The sequence below is a fragment of the Rattus norvegicus genome, chromosome 4 (assembly GCF_036323735.1).
Source record: "Rattus norvegicus strain BN/NHsdMcwi chromosome 4, GRCr8, whole genome shotgun sequence".
Taxonomy (NCBI): domain Eukaryota; kingdom Metazoa; phylum Chordata; class Mammalia; order Rodentia; family Muridae; genus Rattus; species Rattus norvegicus.
Window position 1 is genome coordinate 149,967,311 of NC_086022.1, and position 18,267 is coordinate 149,985,577.

An 18,267-nucleotide genomic window follows, 5' to 3' on the forward strand; every position below is an offset into this window, starting at 1 on the left:
TCAGTGTCATGATTGCTCAAACACATCTCACAGGCAGGACACATTGTAGTTCAAGTTTATGGTCCAGTTGGTGTCCATGTTTCTCTTTCTGTCACCACCAAAGAGTCTAGAACTAGGGGTGAAGGCTCCATGCTTAACCTTTCTATGTTCAATGAGCTCTGTAGATGTTGTCCTTTGCAATGGGACCTCATTGTTGGTTTGCAGAGAGTAACCATCTGTCCTAGCATCAACCTGGTTGTTTAGGGATCTCCACAGACCCCCCTCATCTAACAACTCAACCTAACACAACCCTGTCCATAGGGATTTCTTTAAATCCTAAAAGTCTACAAATTGATGACAGTTACATGTAGAGTGAAACATGGGGTTAGACAAGGACACATCAGAGGTGTGTAAGATTGACCTAGTCTTTACCAAGAACAATATAGAGGAAATTCCTATTTCTAGACACACACACACACACACACACACACACACATTCTCTCTCCTCTTCTCTCTCTCTCCGTCTCTGTCTCTCTGTCTCTCTGTCTCTCTGTGTGTGTGTGTGTGTGTGTGTGTGTGTGTAATACAGGAGATTAGATCATAAAATGACAAAACAGTTGAAAGTAAAAGGATACTGTGGATAATTTTGCAGGTGGTGCTAAAGGGAATGAAGTGGCTTGCTTGGGACTTTATGGCAATCAATAGAATCCAGAGCCAGAACCCAGGTCTCCTGACTCTCAGTCTGGGATCCATTTGCTATAGTCCTCTTATTGAGGAGATTACATATCTGAGTTCACACGCATGAACAAAACTAATCAGTGTGCCCTTCTCCCTTTCTCTAGGGCCAAGTGCTTTCGGGGCAAAAAAATCCTTGGAGATTATGACATCAAAGTAGAACAGGTAATCAGCAAGAAGCCTCACATGCCCTCCATCATCCCAGAGTGAGCCATCTCTTACTGTCCAATGTCCCCCAGTGGGTTCTTGAATGCGCATCTCCTGTCATAGGGCTTTTGAATTTTAACGGTTCAGCTGTTGGTTCAGAGCAAACAATGTGATTCTCAATGGTCTCTTGCAAGGCAGGTTTCCCAAGCTGAGGAAGCATTGGAGGAGTGTCTTCCTAGGCCACTGACCTTACCCCCATGCTGTTGATGGCAGTGTGATTCTGGGCAAGCATATGTCTTAGGCTCTGCCTACTCTGACCCTGAGGCTGCACTTCAGATAGAACATTCCCTTGTTTTTATAAGGATTTTGAAAGGCTGTTTGTTTACCTTCCTCTGCCTCTTGTTCCATGTAATAGAAAATTAGGTCCTTTGTAAGGAGGAGATGTGCTGTTTAAATATATTTTCTATGTAATAACAGAAGTTATTTCTTTTCTCTGTGTTAGAATTTACAGAATAATAGGATACTTTCCTACCTATTGCTATTGCTATTTGTTGATTTTTGCAACATTATCTCACTAAGTGGCCCGGGCTGTTCTGGAACTTGATTTAGACTTAGAGAGATCAGCCTACCGCTGTCTCCAGAAAGCAAGGATTAAAGGGGTACACTACCATGCCCAATCTATATTCCATTCTTAAAACAACTTGTTAGATATTCTGGATTGATTTAAAAAAAACTACCTGTGTTATAGACTGAAGAAACGGAAACCCAGGCAGGGCAAGTACCTCAGTTGACATGCTGTCAGGGACAGGGAGACAGAAATCTAGTAGCCTAACCCAGAATCCAGTGCTTCAAGTAGAGACTAAGAAAGGAGATACTGGTCCTGGTCACATTCTGTCTCTGTAGAGAGGTTCAGGGGAAGCTGAGCTGGGAATCAGAAGACACAGTGAGAGGTTTTTGTTTGTTCAGAAAAGTCATGTGACTTAGGCAGTTTTCTCCTTTGATAGATAGGAGAGTTCTCTCTAGCACCAACTCAAAGGGTTTCCTTGAGTACTGGGTGAAATCTAATGGATGTGAGAAAGATAGAAACTAAATAGATGTGTGGTCTATGGCTGCTGCTGTGTACGGGACTGAGACTCACTGTGTACTCTTACTCTCCAGGCAGAATTTTCAGAGCTTAACCTGGTGGCCCATGCGGATGGAACCTACGCCGTGGACATGCAGGTACTCCGGAATGGCACAAAGGTTGTCAGGTACGGGCCTTTCTGTTCTTGGGGTTGCTGTCCCCTCCACTTGATGTGGTGGCTTCAAGTCAGCTTGAGATGGTTGCATCAAGTATTACATGGACGTGCTAGAGAAGGCAGCTCTTAGTCCAGCTTTAGAGAAAGCAACCTTAAGTTTCACCGGTTCACTCAGAGGTAACTGATGTTAGGACTGCTACCTACCCTCAAGTCAGGGTGGTTTGTGCCTTTATCTCTCTCCAAATAGTAACCCTGGAGAACCAGGTCCTGTTGCTTTTGAAAACATTTTAAAGCACCCGACCTTCCCATTTATGCTTGATTTGTTCAGATTCACTCGGAGTTGATGGCAAAGCCCTGCCCTGCACTGAATGCTCATTTTGATGCACATCCCTGTATCTTCTCTTCATGCCTCATTCCCAACAACTCATGTGCCCAACAGGAGAATCTACTGTTGAAATAGACAGTATTTGTTGTAGATGGAAGAAAATTATTGGGTCCTGAGCACTTCTACACCAGGTGGTGTCCTGAGCACCTTGGTCTGGGGTGTTGATGAATGCAGGGAAGTTCTTTCATGAAGGGAATGAGAATTCCAGATGGGAGAAATGGTTTCATTTGTCCAGAAACTTAAGATTGCTTTAGGTTTTCAGAAATAAGTTCTAGGTTCCAGCAGTGAATAGCACTATTCTTTTTTTTTTTTTTATTAACTTGAGTATTTCTTATATACATTTCAAGTGTTATTCCCTTTCCCGGTTTCCGGACAAACATCACCCTCCCCCCTCCCCTTCCTTATGGGTGTTCCCCTCCCAAACCTCCCCCCATTGCCACCCTCCCCGCATAGTCTAGTTCACTGGGGGTTCAGTCTTAGCAGGACCCAGGGCTTCCCCTTCCACTGGTGCTCTTACTAGGATATTCATTGCTACCTATGGGGACAGAGTCCAGGGTCAGTCCATGTATAGTCTTTAGGTAGTGGCTTAGTCCCTGGAAGCTCTGGTTGCTTGACATTGTTGTACTTTTGGGGTCTCGAGCACCTTCAAGCTCTTCCAGTTCTTTCTCTGATTCCTTCAACGGGGGACCTATTCTCAGTTCAGTGGTTTGCTGCTGGCATTCGCCTCTGTATTTGCTGTATTCTGGCTGTGTCTCTCAGGAGCGATCTACATCCGGCTCCTGTCAGTCTGCACTTCTTTGCTTCATCCATCTTGTCTAATTGGGTGGCTGTATATGTATGGGCCAAACGTGGGACAGGCTCTGAATGGGTGTTCCTTCAGTCTCTGTTTTAATCTTTGCCTCTCCCTTCCCTGCCAAGGGTATTCTTTTTCCTCATTTAAAGAAGGAGTGAAGCATTCACATTTTGATCATCCGTCTTGAGTTTCCTTTGTTCTAGGGATCTAGGGTAATTCAAGCATTTGGGCTAATAGCCACTTATCAATGAGTGCATACCATGTATGTCTTTCTGTGAGTGGGTTAGCTCACTCAGGATGATATTTTCCAGTTCCAACCATTTGCCTACGAATTTCATAAACTCGTTGTTTTTGATAGCTGAGTAATATTCCATTGTGTAGATGTACCACATTTTCTGTATCCATTCCTCTGTTGAAGGGCATCTGGGTTCTTTCCAGTTTCTGGCTATTATAAATAAGGCTGCGATGAACATAGTGGAGCACGTGTCTCTTTTATATGTTGAGGCATCTTTTGGGTATATGCCCAAGAGAGGTATGGCTGGATCCTCAGGCAGTTCAATGTCCAATTTTCTGAGGAACCTCCAGACTGATTTCCAGAATGGTTGTACCAGTCTGCAATCCCACCAACAATGGAGGAGTGTTCCTCTTTCTCCGCATCCTCGCCAGCATCTGCTGTCACCTGAGTTTTTGATCTTAGCCATTCTCACTGGTGTGAGGTGAAATCTCAGGGTTGTTTTGATTTGCATTTCCCTTATGACTAAAGATGTTGAACATTTCTTTAGGTGTTTCTCAGCCATTCGGAATAGCACTATTCTTACCTCACATTAGTCATAGGACCCTGGACCCCTGGAGTCTAGTGTCCAACAGAATCTGGCAGGAAAGACCAGGCTGAGTTTGTCTGAGACCTGGCAATAGGAAAGTGGGCTTGCCCATTCTGGACTCTGAAGAACAACATTGGTAAAGCAGTTGCTTATTCAGGTGTGAGGGAAACTTAGGTAGATCCACAACAGATAGACAGACTTCTCCATCCGTGGGTTGAGTGTGTCACAGAGATGCATACACAGGCAGGTGGTGACAGAAGGAACAGCAGCAAGACTCCAGGGCAGGTGCCAACAGGGAACTTGAATGATTCTCATAACTGGGATAAAAGGTTAGGATTTTCTGTCAGGGATGCAGCTGGGCTTCAGTGTCCAACAGGAAAGGACTAATTAGGGGTACGGGGGCCTCTGATCAGATCAGAATGCCCCGAGCAGATGTTATAGTAAGTTTTTGAATGGCTGAGGAGAGCGCCTCTAACCCTCACTACTAGAGCCGGTCTCTGAGCTGGGTTGGGTTGAATCTGTAGGTGGAGTTGGATGGGTGCCTGGGCAGAGGACCAGGTAGGTCATTGTACATGGTGTCAAATGCTGAGCTGCAGAGCCTTGGGGCAGATGCTGTGACAAACTGTCTCTCTGGGAAGATCTGTGACGCTAGGCATGAAGGCAGGCAAGCTAGTCCTCTGAAGCAGCGCTAGCAGGAGCTTTGCTGGCTAGAGGTGAAACCAGGAGAGCTTTCCCGTGCATGGGAACATTCCGTACTCTCAGTGCTTCCTGCAGCCCCGTTGCTCAACCTCAGTTCTGCAAAAAATATTTGCACCCTCCCTAGCGTCCGCTTTGGAAGGATAACACTGGGAAGTTTGGCATCTGCCCTCAGCCAGCCTAGCTCCTTGCTCTCCTGGGGCCTGATGAGGGCATTGCCTATTTTAGGGAGCAGCTTTAAGGAGTTGAACAGTACATTAGGACCAGAGATCTGGTAGTCGTGTGGTCTTCCAGGACCTCACTGGAGCACAACTCTAGAACCACAGGCACTTCAGGCTTTCATACTACCCTATGAGGACAGAGAGAAATCCCTTTCACTTAAGGTGTGGGGATCTAAAGCTGTCTTTCCCCCTTTGAGTGTTTGTATGCTAGAAGAAGACAGCATTTAGTCCAGAGAGAGCCAGAGATATGGTCCTCAGATCTTTGGAAAGTGTACTGGTACTTCATTACCCATCCAGAAAGGATAACACAGGGGTCATGGACTGGGCATTCATTTGCATCTCTTCTCTGTCTTAGGCTTTGAAAATGTGTTACTTGAGGTGTTAATGGAAACTTGACTCTGCATTCTTACCAGGTCCTTCAGGCCAGACTTCGTGCTCATCCGACAGCATGCATTTGGCATGGCGGAGAATGAAGACTTCCGCCACCTGGTCATTGGCATGCAGTATGCAGGCCTCCCCAGCATCAACTCACTGGAGTCCATTTACAACTTCTGTGACAAGCCATGGGTGGTAAGCACACCACCCCCACTCCCAATCCCAACCCCCGCAGAGTGCCTCCAGCACTCCAGTAGTTATTATCACCGACTGAGAAGCTCCGAGAGGCTTGTCATCTGGGAGTCTGGATGGGGCAGACCATCACGATAGCATATTACCAGATGTCATGGGCTGCACAATTTTGCTGCAGAGTAGACCTTTGACCTCTCCACCATGCTGTGCAAAGATCCCGTAATGAAAACCTTTCATGTAGGTCTTTCCTTGACCAGGGGCTACCGTGGTAAAAGTGCCTGCCTCTTGCCTCTTAAAATGGGTAAACTATCAGGAAGGCCTAGAGCCAGTAGAGAAATTCAACTCCAAACGGTGTTAGAGACAGTTCTACCAGTGCTTCAACAACCGCAAAGTCAGGTTCTTCTGCACACGCATGAATCAGACAGCACATGTGAGTTGGAAGTTTCCTTTGAGGTAGTCAAGTCCTAACCCCTCATGGGAGAAAGAAGAAAACGAGGAGCACAAAACCTCTTTGTGTGTGGTGCCACCTTCTGAGGTTATTCCACGTAATTTCATTTAATCTTCATGATAAGCTTACCAGGGAGGTATTATTATTTTCACTTTGTACAGAGAAATAAGACCCAGGAAGGATCAAGTCCCTTGCCAAACTTACAGAGCCAGGATTTCTGTAAGTCGCACTGCCTCTCACACGAAGTGAAGAAGAACTGGCTTGGTTCCCGCCTCCACAGTCAGTCTAGAAACCTTGGAGGGCTGTGGAAACTTTTAGGCTGAGAAAGTATTGAAAGAATGAGGCATGAGGGACTGGGATGCCTGGGTACTCCCCTCGGCTAGCTCTGCTGCACCAGGCTGGCCTCACTGAAGGAAATGCTCTCCTCTAATCGTATCCTCTTCATTGTCCTGTTTTTCAAAAATCAAATTTCACACATGCTAGATTGCCAAGGTTCACCAGGCTTATTGTGACATTTCAGAACCTTAAACCTCTTCACTCTGGGAGCTGGAGGGGTATTCTGTAACCACACAGGCCCACCGACACTGTTCTTGACTTTCGGTTGGTTTTTTTATACTCAAATGGGCAGCTTTCCTGTTCCCTGAATGCCAGAGAGACCTTCCAGTGTAGGAGGAAGAGGTGTGGACAAGGTCCGAGAGCGCTGTGGTTAAGGAGGGGTTGGGTTCTTGAGCTCACTTGCAGTTTTTCCCTGTGTGTGGCCTGTGACATCTGGAATCCTACTGTTCTGCAAAAATGGGCTAAAAGGGTGGTGTGATTTGAGTGTGCTGCCTATCTCTGAAAACACATATGAGGTATCTATTAAATATTGTTCTGGGAACTGCCCATTTCTTCTCAATTACATGACCTTCCTCCTGAAATATGCTCTAACCCACCCCATCTCCAATTCCTGTCAGAGTTTGGTTCTCTTGTGGCTACGAAGGGTGATGCCTCTGGAATCAGCTTTAACTGAGTGATTTAATGATGTAACCCTGTGACAAGCTATCTCATGTGACTACAAACTGTAATTAGTACTATATACGCCATACTTTGCCAGTGTGCTTGTTATAGTTCCCTGACACTGAGACCTCCCAGATAATGGTCCTGTGCTTCTTTCCCTGAACTGTGGCAGAGGCTAGAGAAGGCAGGAACAAAGAGATCCCTCAGGAGCTCTGGGATCTGGTGAGGGGTCACATTCTCACCCATTCACAATCCCAGCACATTGCCTTTGGCCTTGCATGGGAACAACAGGACTTGTTGGCCACACACCAAGTTCTTCCTATAGTCTCACTAAGCAGCTGCCACACAAATGACATTTTACACGTTGTTCTCAGCTCGTCAGTAGAAGTAGACATATTGAATGACAGTAAGTGGAGTGACCCTCTGATATGATAACATTGGCTCATGTTCCCTAAATTTCTCAAGGTGCTCTCAGTGTGAGGACAGGCATCCAGTAGGCTAGAGCATGCGATGCCCTGCACTAGACTGTGAGCAATGACTCCTTGGACCCAAAACTGTACTGGCTTTTCAGAGGAAACAGTTCTGTCAGTAAAAGCAATGGTCCAAAGAAAGCAAGAATGTCACCATCCTTGATTGCTCCAGATGTGTCTATATTCTGGGTTCCTTGGAGATTGACAGCCCTGGGTTAATGTCTAGGAAAGACAGGAATAACACATTATTCAAATAGAACCCGAAACCCTGTTTCTTCAATGAATTCTCTCTTGAGTCATTAGATGGGTGGTTTAAATAAGCATCTTCCTATTCACTGCCAGCACCACACCAGCTCTCAGACTCATTTTTTTGGTTGGCGTAGAGGAAATAGCCCTTATCAGATATTACCTTTGTTTAATTGGTAACTGTGTACTTGCCACTTAATCTTAGTTTCCAGGGAGTGAGAGGTTTGATGCCAAACCCAGTACATTAATCAGACAGGGAATGGAGTGGGGAGGGTAAAGTGAGCTCTCAGGGACCCAACTAAAGCCTGGGAACTGGCTGTCATTTTAGTCTTGGCTGTCCCAGGGCCCTGGGAGTCTGCCGCAGGCCTTCCTGGCATCTGTGTGGTTGTCTGTGTAACTCACCCACACATAGGGAAGATGGGGCCCTACATCTTGGTGCCATGCCAGAGTGTGGGCTGCAGCAGGACAGAGGTCTTTAGGCAGAGCTGCCATCAGCTCCCTGGAGATGCTGGAGCGCCCGAGAAGCCTGGGCAGGAAAGGAATCCTGCCAGGTCCAGATGGGCAGGTAGGTCTGAAGGTCAAGTGAAGTGGGAGGAATTGTAGAATGAAGGCAAGGGCTGAGGGTCAGTTTGGACAGTCAGAGCAAGTGAGGAAGCCATGGATGAGAAGGGAAGGGCAATGAAAGATGTGGTGGGCAAGGATAAAGGAAGCTCGGCGCTCTCCCCGTGTGGCCTCAGTACCACATGTGCTCTGAGGCTTCAGCCATAGTCCCCTCACATGGAAAACAGAGATCTGGTGTGGAATCTGCCTGGTCTCTTCCAGCAATAATGCGATGGAGACTGAGTTAAAGGAAGCCTTAGAACCCTAAGGTTACTAGTCCCACGTCACTGGAGGCTGTAGTCCCAAAAGGCCCATGTTTCCCTGCATTTTAATAGAATCTTCACCAAAAAAGACGGTGATCTGATGCTTGGGGGAAATACAATAAAAGGTGTTCTTCCTGATGCAGTGTGGGGAGTAGAAGGAACTGACCCTTCTCTGCTCATATCTAAAGAAGGAGCCTGGGAAGGACAGGGCTCTTGTCCAAAGGCTACTGTTGAGTTAAGAGGAAATCACCAGAAGGTTCTGCTTCACTAACAACCCTCCAGCTTGGCACACACACTAATACCCTTACAGAGAATGGGACCAAACTTTGTTTAAAAGAAAGAAAGGTAGAGGACAGGTTTGATCTAACAACTTTCCCTTGTAGCTGACCAAGCTATTAGTAGTTTGGAGCCTGAACTGATCCCACTAGAGAAAAGATGCTAGATCTCCCCTGCTGCCCATCATTGTGCTTGGCATTGTGGGATAGATGTGGACTGGCTGGGGAAGTCCTCTGCTTCCTGTGAGAAGAGCATTGCCTCTGCAGAATTGGAAAAGTAGATACTCCAAGGATTGATGAAGGGTCTGGCAGTGAACCTGGCTGGAGAGTGTGACCTCGGGCAGCTGACCTCTCTGTTGTTAGCTTTTTGTTTTAGTCCTCCCAGGAAGTCAGTGCCAGGAAGATGATCTGTATGTCTTACCACTGACCCTCCAGTCTTCCTGAAGAACAACCTCACTCGTGACATCTCCTGTGCACACTCTGGTGGGTCCACATAGTACACAGGAGAGAGTTATCTATCTCTTCAGTTATACCTTGCTCTGTTGCTCAGAAGGGCGTATTGGAGTTAGAGACTCAAGTTTTAACCCTTGCTTCACACCTTTTCAGTTCTGTTATTAATCTTTTTCTCAAGACAAGATTTTATCATGTAGCCCAACACAGTGGCCTAGAGCTCACTCTGTAGCTGATGCTACATCATCCTCCTGCCTCCACTGAGTGCTGTGATTACATGTGCGCACCGCTTTCCCTGCTCCAGTTCTGTGAGTGAGTGAAGTTCCCTACCTCTTCTCATCTCGGTCAGTTTGAAAAGGGATTATTCTTTTAACATAAGTAGGCTCTAGATGGATGCTAGCTTTCTCTTTCCTTCCCCCAACCAAAAGCACACGTCCTTGAAAAGGAATTGCGTGTGCCTTTCCTTTCTCTGTATCATCAGTGCATTTAGCACAGTGCCTTCTCCAGAGGAAATGCTCTATTTATTTGATGAATTGATGTTTTGTCTGTTCCAGAAGTTGAGGATACATTGAAATTCTCTCTTGTCTTTTGCAGTTTGCTCAGATGGTGGCCATCTTCAAGACACTGGGAGGGGAGAAATTTCCACTCATTGAGCAGACCTACTACCCCAATCACCGAGAGATGGTAGGTGGCTAAGTGGAGCTTTGACTCTGCTGTTTCTACATTAGTTACACGGTGACTCTAGAGGTCTGGCCAGAGCCTCTGCACCTCAAGCCCAACATGTCAGGTAACTGTGGGACTACTCAGAGCAGCAAACCTAGCTAGACTATAGCCAACAGCTTTCTGTTTTCCAATTCTGGGGACAGAGTAGAGAAAAGCAGAAACAAAGGGATTCTAATGTGAGAGAGTAACAAACCTTGAACCAACAGCCTGGAGTTTCATGATTTTTGAGTGTAGCCCTAGCTTTGCCACGTGTCACTGGGCATGTTACATTCCCCCACCATGTGTCAGTCTCCCAACCATGCCAAGTGGGCATAGCTGCCCTTGGCCAGGATATCTGATACAGCGTACACACGATTTCAGATAGCTTCATCAAGTAATAACCTTCTGGTGGGTATAAAGCCTCCTGACATAACAGCTGTTGGTTCTTCACTAAACTTACATTTCCATGGCCACCTCCAAATTGTAACAAGGCAGAGTTAATCCTATGTCTTCTTTGTGTCCACCCCAGAAATCAGAAGGAAAAGAAAAATGGTTGGTTGAGGCTATGAGGATCTTTCATATTGAACAACCTGGAAGTTAATTTCCATCTTCCTCTCCATCCCCACACCCTCTGCCCAAGGGTGATGTGGATTTTAGTAGATGATCCCTTGGAGTCTCATTGCCAGAGCCTTCCAAGTTCTGTGTCCTGTGACAGAGATCATATTTGTTCTCTGTCATTGTATTTAAATCCAGCTCCTTCTCCCAGCACAGCACAGATGGCCCTGCTTATCAGTTGAGCACATGTCAAAAATGAAAACCAGTCCTGCACTGTCAAAAAGAATGGGTAATCTCTACAATCTTCCCCAGGAAAGGGTTTTGGGGATGTTGAGCTCTATGGTTTAATCAACCACAGAGGCCATTGTCAGTGGTTTTCCATATAGACAAACCAGAAAGACTTACAGAGGAGCCGAGGAGCTCAGGGGACAGCAGTTAGAGTCTAAGACACAGTGGTAAGGGGTCTGAGCTGGAGGGGAAGCATACTCTCAGGGCCACAGCTGGCCTCTCCCTGCTGTAACATCTAGCAGGGAGAGCCACTGAAGAAACCTGAAGCAAGTGGAAGGTGTATTCCACCATCTTTCCAGAGGGTCCTCGTCTTGACTCCCTCCCACCTCTACTGAAACTTGGCCTCAGGAAAAGATCATGATGGTGGTGGGGCACCTTTGTTGTTTCACCTTTTTTGTTTTCTTTAAAAACAACGTTCTAAAGTAGGAACCAAGACGTTAGAAACCTAACGGAACTGAAGAGAAGTCTTCAGACACCAACAGAAGGCAATAGAGATATTTAACCTGGAGGGGAAAATGCGTGTTCTAGTATGTAAGTTTTCTTTTCCAAAGATGTATGCCAACTGGGCCAGACCTTCTGCCAGGACAAGTATCAGAAGACTTGCAGGACACCAAGGAAGAGTGTGCTGTTCAGCTCCCACTGCGTCCTTCAAGCAGATAAAAGTGTGTCAGAGGATTAGGCTAAGTTGAGACAGTGGGAGTAGGAGATAATGGAGCTTTAGGCAATCTTTTCCTTTCAGCCAACCAGCCCACTCAGGATATAGTCAGCCCACCTTCCATAGCGCACATCGCAAGGCTGTACCATTTTATGACAGTCACAGCTTCTCCCTTACGAGTTAAGAAAAGCCAGTTAAACAAAGCCAGAATAAAAACTGAGTAATGGGTATAAGCTAGACTAACAAGGTTTGGGAGACAGGGGAGAGGGGCTGAGGGCAAGGCAGATAAGATACTTCCTTCCCAACCCTTGACAGGTTGTGAGCTGGAGATGTGAACAGCAGACCCAGGCTGCCACATGCCCCACAGCCTCCAATTTACTGGCCAGGCCATCCACTTGTCACTTCTCATTATCTGGCAGCAACATGGCAAGTGGTGGTGATCAGAGTACCACAGAGAACTGGCTTGGTCTTCAGAACTCTTCCAAGGATATGGTTGCCGGTCCCTTCTAGGGCTGGACGATGTCAACGTACTCCTTCCGGAGGTGTAGGTGTCCTCGGTACCAGCTGCAGATGCCATCAACATGCTTCATGCAGACATAGTGCTGGGCCTGGTACCCATAGAGCTTCCGTTCCAGCAGCCAGTCTGTCCAGAGACACTCATCGGGGGCTGAGATGGTACACGGCACTGCATAGCAAGTGGTGATCTAGTCGTGATCACACAATATCAAAGTGAATAGAATGTCCTCTCTCTATTGCTGCCTTTCACAGTCCTGCATTCTCACGGCCACCTCAGCTGCCTTCACTTTGCCCAGTCCTTCCTCCTGAGCTATCCTCCCTATCTCCTTATAACAGTATTATCTTCCTAGTGTCACACAGACTCAGCCTTGATAGGCCCCATTCTTTCTTTACTTTCAAATGAAAATCTTGGTTCTTCACAAATCTGTTATAGTCTAAATTAAAATTTGAAAATAAATCAATTATTACAGGGCCTGGAAGAGCACTCTGTCTGTCATTCTGTGTTCCCCTTTCTTGTTGTCTGTCTGTCTATCTTCCTGTCTTCCTTCCTTCCTTCCTTCCTTTTTTCCTTCCCTCCCTCCCTCCTTCCTTCCTTCCCTCCCCTTCCTTCCTTCCTTCCTTCCTTCCTTCCTTCCTTTCTTTCATGTTTTTTTTTTTTCCCGGAGCTGGAGACCGAACCCAGGGCCTTGCGCTTGCTAGGCAAGCGCTCTACCACTGAGCTAAATCCCCAACCCCCTTTGTTTTGTTTTTAAAGACAGTGTCTTACTATGTTGCCCAAGGTGGGCTCAAACTTGGCATCCTCCTTCCTGCCCCAGCCTCTCAAGTACTGCCATTGCAGGAGTGTACTACACACCTAGCTTAGATTTTCTTTAAATGGTAGTTTAGCATTGTGTCAGTCTGCTGCATGTGATTGTTGGTGTCCCAAAGTACTTACCTTGAGTGCTTCTGCCCTCCCACCCCCAACTTGCACAGCACAGTGTAAGTAAGAGAAGTGAGTAAATGCATGGATGTGCAGGAATACATGAAGGATGAGGCTCTAAGGCTCTACACTTGGCCTGTACCCACAAGCAACCTCACAAATGGACATTCCCTTACTTGGCAGCCACAGTTCTGGTGGTAGTGATGATTCAGGCTCTCCCTCTGCACCAAGGACAGGTCCTCCCAGGGCTCAATGTAGTTGCACAGATGGATGAAGACTTTTCCATCACTGAGAATCTGGCCTTTGTGGAGAGAGAGAAAGGAGTTGAATCAGGAGACTGCTTAGGGTCCCAGTCATTAAACAGCAACTTTTGTTGTGGTCTTTCTTTTCTCTCTTTGTGTGTGTGTGTGTGTGTGTGTGTGTGTGTGTGTGTTAAATTATGCCCTATGTGTGCTAAACACACACTACACAACACATAGAAAACTCCAGTCTCAAAGGCTTCATGACAGCAGTGACAATGTAGGACTCAGACAAATCCCTATACCCTTTAAGCAAAGACTATCATGGTTATCTGTCAAGCCAGAACTGTGAGATCTGCTGAAGGCTTTGCCTTTAGTGTGAAGCAGGAGAAGGTAGCATTAAAGTCAGACTGCAGCTTTCTTTGTCAGATCTGGTGGCACATGCCTGTCACCTTAGCCCTCAGCAGACTGAGACAAGAGAATCAAAGCTTGAGGTCAGCCTGGGCTGCATAGACCATTCCTTAGAGAAACAGGGTTGGGAATGTAGCTGAGTAAATAGAGCACATGCTTAGCTTGTGAGCAGGCCTAGATCCCTACACCAGCTGCCTTAACCTTAAAGAAGGTCACAGGGACTTTCAGATAGAAGATGGGAATAATAAAGCTGTTGCTGAGATTAAATGACAGAATGTATATAGAGTTCTCTATACAGTTGTAGGCCCACAAAAGATGTCCACTCCTTTCCTGCTGGCCTCTCTTGCCCCACCGATAGCTATCTTGGTGAGTATTTCCCCACTGGAACGTGCCTTTAAAAAATAACTTGTCAAGTTCCTTCTATCTTTCATGATCTTTTTCTTAAGCAGCACAGAAGTTGTGAGCCCCCCCCCCACGTGGGTGCTAGGAGTTGAACTGAGTCCTCTAAAAGAGCAGCCAGAGCTCTTAACCACAGAACCACTTCACCAGTCCCATAGATCTTTTTAATACATCTTTTCCTCAAAGCCATCCCTCACCACTCCTAGGACTTGGACACCCGACCGTTTCTTCAGTAAGCAGCTGCTTGCCCTCGTACCAGATGCAGAAATCAATGGCAGTATCTCTGCCCTTTAGGAGGGCACATGGAAGGAAGGTGGGCATTGGTTACTAGACTATTACTGCCCAGATAGAAGAACAAAGTGGAGAAGAGGGTGGATAAAGGAAGTTGCCTTGAAGGGAGGAGTGGAAATCCAAGTTCAAGGGCCTCTGGACACAGACTATCTTGGACAAAGGCAGAAGGACACCCACACACCCTGCAACTACAGGTAGTTCTTTCAGTTCTCGGGGAGAAAGAAGCAAGGTGTCATGTCACTGGGAAGTGACAAAGAAAAAGCTACAACGTCATGGTGTAACCTATCAACAAAGGGTTTTACCAATCAATCCTTTCTCCTGAAGGCATGGGCACCATTTATCTATACTGTTTTGCAGAATTATGTTTTCTTATGTGCCCCAACCTTTGGTTATTCTTGACCTCCTCAAGAACAGAGACCTTACACTCTCTTTTCCCTGACACACCTCAGTAAAGCAGAAGCTCAGGAAAGGGGTGGGGAGAAGTAAAGGGACTGATCCACTTACAAGGCCACTGGAGGGTACGGTGGCTTGTCCTATCTCTGCAGAGGCTGCCCGGGCTGCACAGCCTCACATCCTTCTTGGGACTAGGAGCCAAGAAGTCCCTTTCATTGTGTCCTCTGGTTCCTGTCATTCTTCAGGGTACATGTCGGAGTATGGACTCATTGAAGGCTATTATCTACTCCTGAATCTCCACTCTTCTACCCAAGGATTGGTAGTATGGCTCCATGGATAGAGAGTAGAACTCCTCCCTATTCTCCTGTGGGCTGTGCTTTTTTTTCCATCTCATAGGCCACCATAGAGCCCACTCAAACAGTGGAGCTTTCTGGCTTGTTCACAACCACACCAGCACCTCTTTTCCTGAATTCCAAAGTACTTTAGTACTGTTTTCACTTATTCCCAGATCATATTCTTGGGTATATTGAATGGGTGGTTCATTTGCTTTTCTATCCTAACCAGTTCAGTGTGGAAGAGGCTAGCCCGGCCCCAGGCTCGTGGACGTGGAACTGCAAGAGTCAAGCTTATCCACAGGGCAAGATAAACACACAGGAAACACTTTCCAGAGGGTTCAAGACACCAAAAATCTTATACCAGAAACTTTCAAAATGGAACTAGCTGTCCTAGATTGGCAGAGCAGCCTGTCCTTAACATAGTGAAGCAGTGGGCAAGATCTCTGTAGCAAGGATTCCTGTGTTTTGAAAGGGAGTTCATTGTTCCTCCCAACTAAAAGGGCCATGGTCACTATCACAAGTCTTGTTTAGCCCCTTAACTTACCAGTCAACAGATACTGCTTCTGACTGTTGGTTTCTAGTTTCACACCACAGAGAGAAGAGTCAAATGGCGTGTAGACATACTGAATATCCTTGGCCTTCTCGAACCCTTTAAACATCTGAAAGGCAGTTACGGAAGGGCAGCAGTGGGTCAGGAGTGCAATGGGCATGACAGCATGATAAAAGATGCTCATTTCTACCCAAACGTTAAACACAGCTCAAATTCAGGCTTGGTGCGCCTGTGACCTTGCTGGCATGCATCCATCCATCCATCCATCCATCCATCCATCCATCCATCCAAGTCTACACCTTGGTTTATCCCAGGGAGATGGGGAGACCCCATGGACAAAGAGCTGTAGGACAGGATAGATAGCAAGTCCCCTGAGCAATCATTCGGTTCCCCTGCCCATACGAGCTCACATTCACTTCAGCACCTTCAAAAGGAGACCAGAGTCCACTGCCTGACTTTCACTCACCAGGTTCATCCCACCCATTGCACAAACCCCATCCCTCCATCAGCCCATCATGGTTCAGTCCCTGTTCTGCCCCCATGTACCTTTATCTGTTTGATTTCATACCGGATCATTTTTTGAGTGTCAGCGGGGTCTTCACTGGCAGGGACTACCTTCTCACTGGATATTTTGGCCCGTATTACTGCACAGAAAAATGGAAACTTTAGCACTGTGGCAGTACGCCTTCTGAGATCTGGATGGTCTGGGGTCCTCTGAGTGTCCAGTAAATTCTTGGGTCAAGTATTTTGGGTCCTTAGCAGTATGGTACAAACGAGAGAAGGGACTTGGAATTTACTCTACAATAGATGCTAGCTTTAAACCCTTCAGGGCTGTTAGGCTGCACACTGTTCTTTTGGCCTTTTAACCCATTGGTTTCCAGAGCACAAGTTCTCCATAACCCTGGGTATAGTGAGAGTAGGTATCCCATCGAGGCAATTGGTGTGAGACTCATCTGTCAAGATAAGTTAGAACCTCATAGCTCACCTAGAAGTGATGGTAACAAATGTTTACCCAATTTGTAAATGTCCCAATTCTCCACTGAGGAAATTCATCTCTTCCCATCTAATCAAGAGCCTTTTTTTAATTTAATTTAATTTTATTTTCCGGTATTGAAGACTGAACCTAAAGCCTCAGGCATGAGAGGCAAAGGTTCTATCACAGAGCTACAGCCCCAGCATTGGAAAATCTGTTTTAAAAGTTCTTCCTCTCCTCCTGAACTTGCACAAGGCACAAGGCTCACCGACAGGGTCCTCATACTGTAGAAGTCTTGATCTAATAGAGAATATCTTATTTAAAACAAACAAACAAAAGAGCAAAAACCCAGCAGCACCTACCACAAAAGGGATCAACAAAGAACCAATAAGCCTCAGAAAATGAAGGGTGAATAATAGTTGCCAGGAATTTAAAGTTCTGGAAGAAGAGTATCCAGGTAGGGGAAGAAAAGGTGTGTTCTGTGGGGCCCTTGCCAACCTCAACTGCAGGCTGGGAGACAGATGTTATAATGCAAAGGCCCTTTCCCTCCAGGAGTTCTGGAAATTACTTTAGCTCGAGAGACAGCTAGGTCGAATCAAGCTGAGCTGACAGAACTACTCTAGAGGTCCATGATAGATTACTTATTCTACAAATCAGGCTTTGCACTTCCAAGGTCAATAAAGCAATAGCCATTACTGACCTATCAGCTGCCACAGGAGGCACCCATACATGATCTGAGCTCCACCCCCTTCCCTCAGACTCCAGATCTAAAACTCTGCCTAACACTTTCCCCACTGGCAACCGCTCCTGTGGTCCTCAAGGGCCATGAACTTACCTAAAGCAGAGTGGCAGACGTGCTGCTGGGGGTGCGCAGGCGCGCAGCTGCACGCCTCACCCCGTCCAGGGGGCCACAGCAAAGCCAGCAGCCTCAGCACCAGCGCCCAGCTCAGCGCAGCCAGGGGACTCCAGGGCATGACACTGCAGAGCCCCAGCTGAGCTCGTGGGGTCTGCCTGTCGAAACAAACAGCCCCTCCAGGACTCCTCCAGAAAGCTTGTCAGTCCCAGTCTTTATGAGGTGGCTTTAGGGCCAATCCCGCCCCCATGGGCTCCTCCCTCCTTTGGCGCCCGGCCACCCACAGCCGCAGGACCTGAGGCCCTCCTGACCAGACCAACAAGACCCAGTCAACGCAGAGGGAAACATGCAGATTTCCGAAAAGAGCCTAGAAGTAGAGGAAGACTGGGCGCTAGGGGCAGAGAGAGAAAAGCAAAAACCAGTGAAGAGACTAGAAAAGGCAGAAAGATGAGGGTTTGGGGCTCCAGCATTAAGAGCAAGAGCAAGTGAGAGGAGGCATAGACACAGAGAAAGACAGGCCAAGTCAGAGGCAGACAGAATTACAACAGGCAAAAGAGACAGTGACAGAGGAGGACGGACCCCTCGCTGAGCTGCATACTGGGAATGAGACAAGCTACTCAGGGCTTCTTTCAGCTGCAGGAAGTGTTTTCAATGCCCTATTTACGAGACTCCAAAGCAACAGCAAACAGTCAGGGAACAGGACAGAGAAAGTTGGGGTGTGTGTGTCTTGGCGCTGTCAGCCAGGGATGGGGGTGGGGCGGTGGGGGGTGGGGGGAAGGATGTCAGAGAAAGTCGCCAGTGCTTTCAAACCCTTTCTCAGTCAGAACCTTAGACTCTACAGAGAGTTGGAAGCAGTTC

At 46.9% G+C, this 18,267-nt stretch overlaps 2 protein-coding genes across 5 annotated transcripts in view; one reads left to right on the forward strand and one right to left on the reverse strand.

Annotated features, from left to right (window-relative positions):
* Positions 1 to 18,267, forward strand: part of Syn2 (synapsin II) — a 157,927-nt gene that overhangs the window by 108,392 nt on the left and 31,268 nt on the right. For both annotated transcript variants that reach the window (NM_001034020.2, NM_019159.2), the window contains exons 2-5: positions 822 to 879; positions 2,020 to 2,111; positions 5,429 to 5,585; positions 9,925 to 10,014. In NM_001034020.2, the coding sequence (NP_001029192.2) occupies positions 822 to 879; positions 2,020 to 2,111; positions 5,429 to 5,585; positions 9,925 to 10,014 (397 nt within the window). The remainder of the gene's footprint in view (positions 1 to 821; positions 880 to 2,019; positions 2,112 to 5,428; positions 5,586 to 9,924; positions 10,015 to 18,267) is intronic.
* Positions 11,357 to 18,040, reverse strand: Timp4 (TIMP metallopeptidase inhibitor 4). Of its 3 annotated transcripts, none has more exons than XM_039108336.2 (5): positions 17,392 to 18,040; positions 16,130 to 16,227; positions 15,578 to 15,692; positions 13,142 to 13,266; positions 11,357 to 12,215 (listed from the first exon to the last, which is right to left on the reverse strand). In XM_039108336.2, the coding sequence occupies exons 1-5, from the start codon at positions 17,528 to 17,530 to the stop codon at positions 12,117 to 12,119; spliced, it is 576 nt and encodes a 191-aa protein (XP_038964264.1). In that variant the 5' UTR covers positions 17,531 to 18,040; the 3' UTR covers positions 11,357 to 12,116. The 3 variants fall into 3 exon arrangements, with proteins under 3 accessions (XP_038964264.1, XP_063142742.1, NP_001102863.1); NM_001109393.1 differs by having other exon boundaries at positions 11,375 to 12,234; positions 17,392 to 17,894; XM_063286672.1 differs by lacking the exon at positions 17,392 to 18,040 and having other exon boundaries at positions 11,357 to 12,234; positions 16,152 to 16,214.

Excerpts from the sequence above, each read along its gene's own strand:
- Timp4 (NM_001109393.1), bottom strand. The coding sequence starts at position 17,530 with ATGCCCTGGAGTCCCCTGGCTGCGCTGAGCTGGGCGCTGGTGCTGAGG. Across the intron at positions 15,693-16,129 it reads ATGAAATCAAACAGATAAAG|ATGTTTAAAGGGTTCGAGAA; the intron begins GTACATGGGGGC and ends ACTGCCTTTCAG. Across the intron at positions 13,267-15,577 it reads GAAGCAGTATCTGTTGACTG|GCCAGATTCTCAGTGATGGA; the intron begins GTAAGTTAAGGG and ends CTCTCCACAAAG.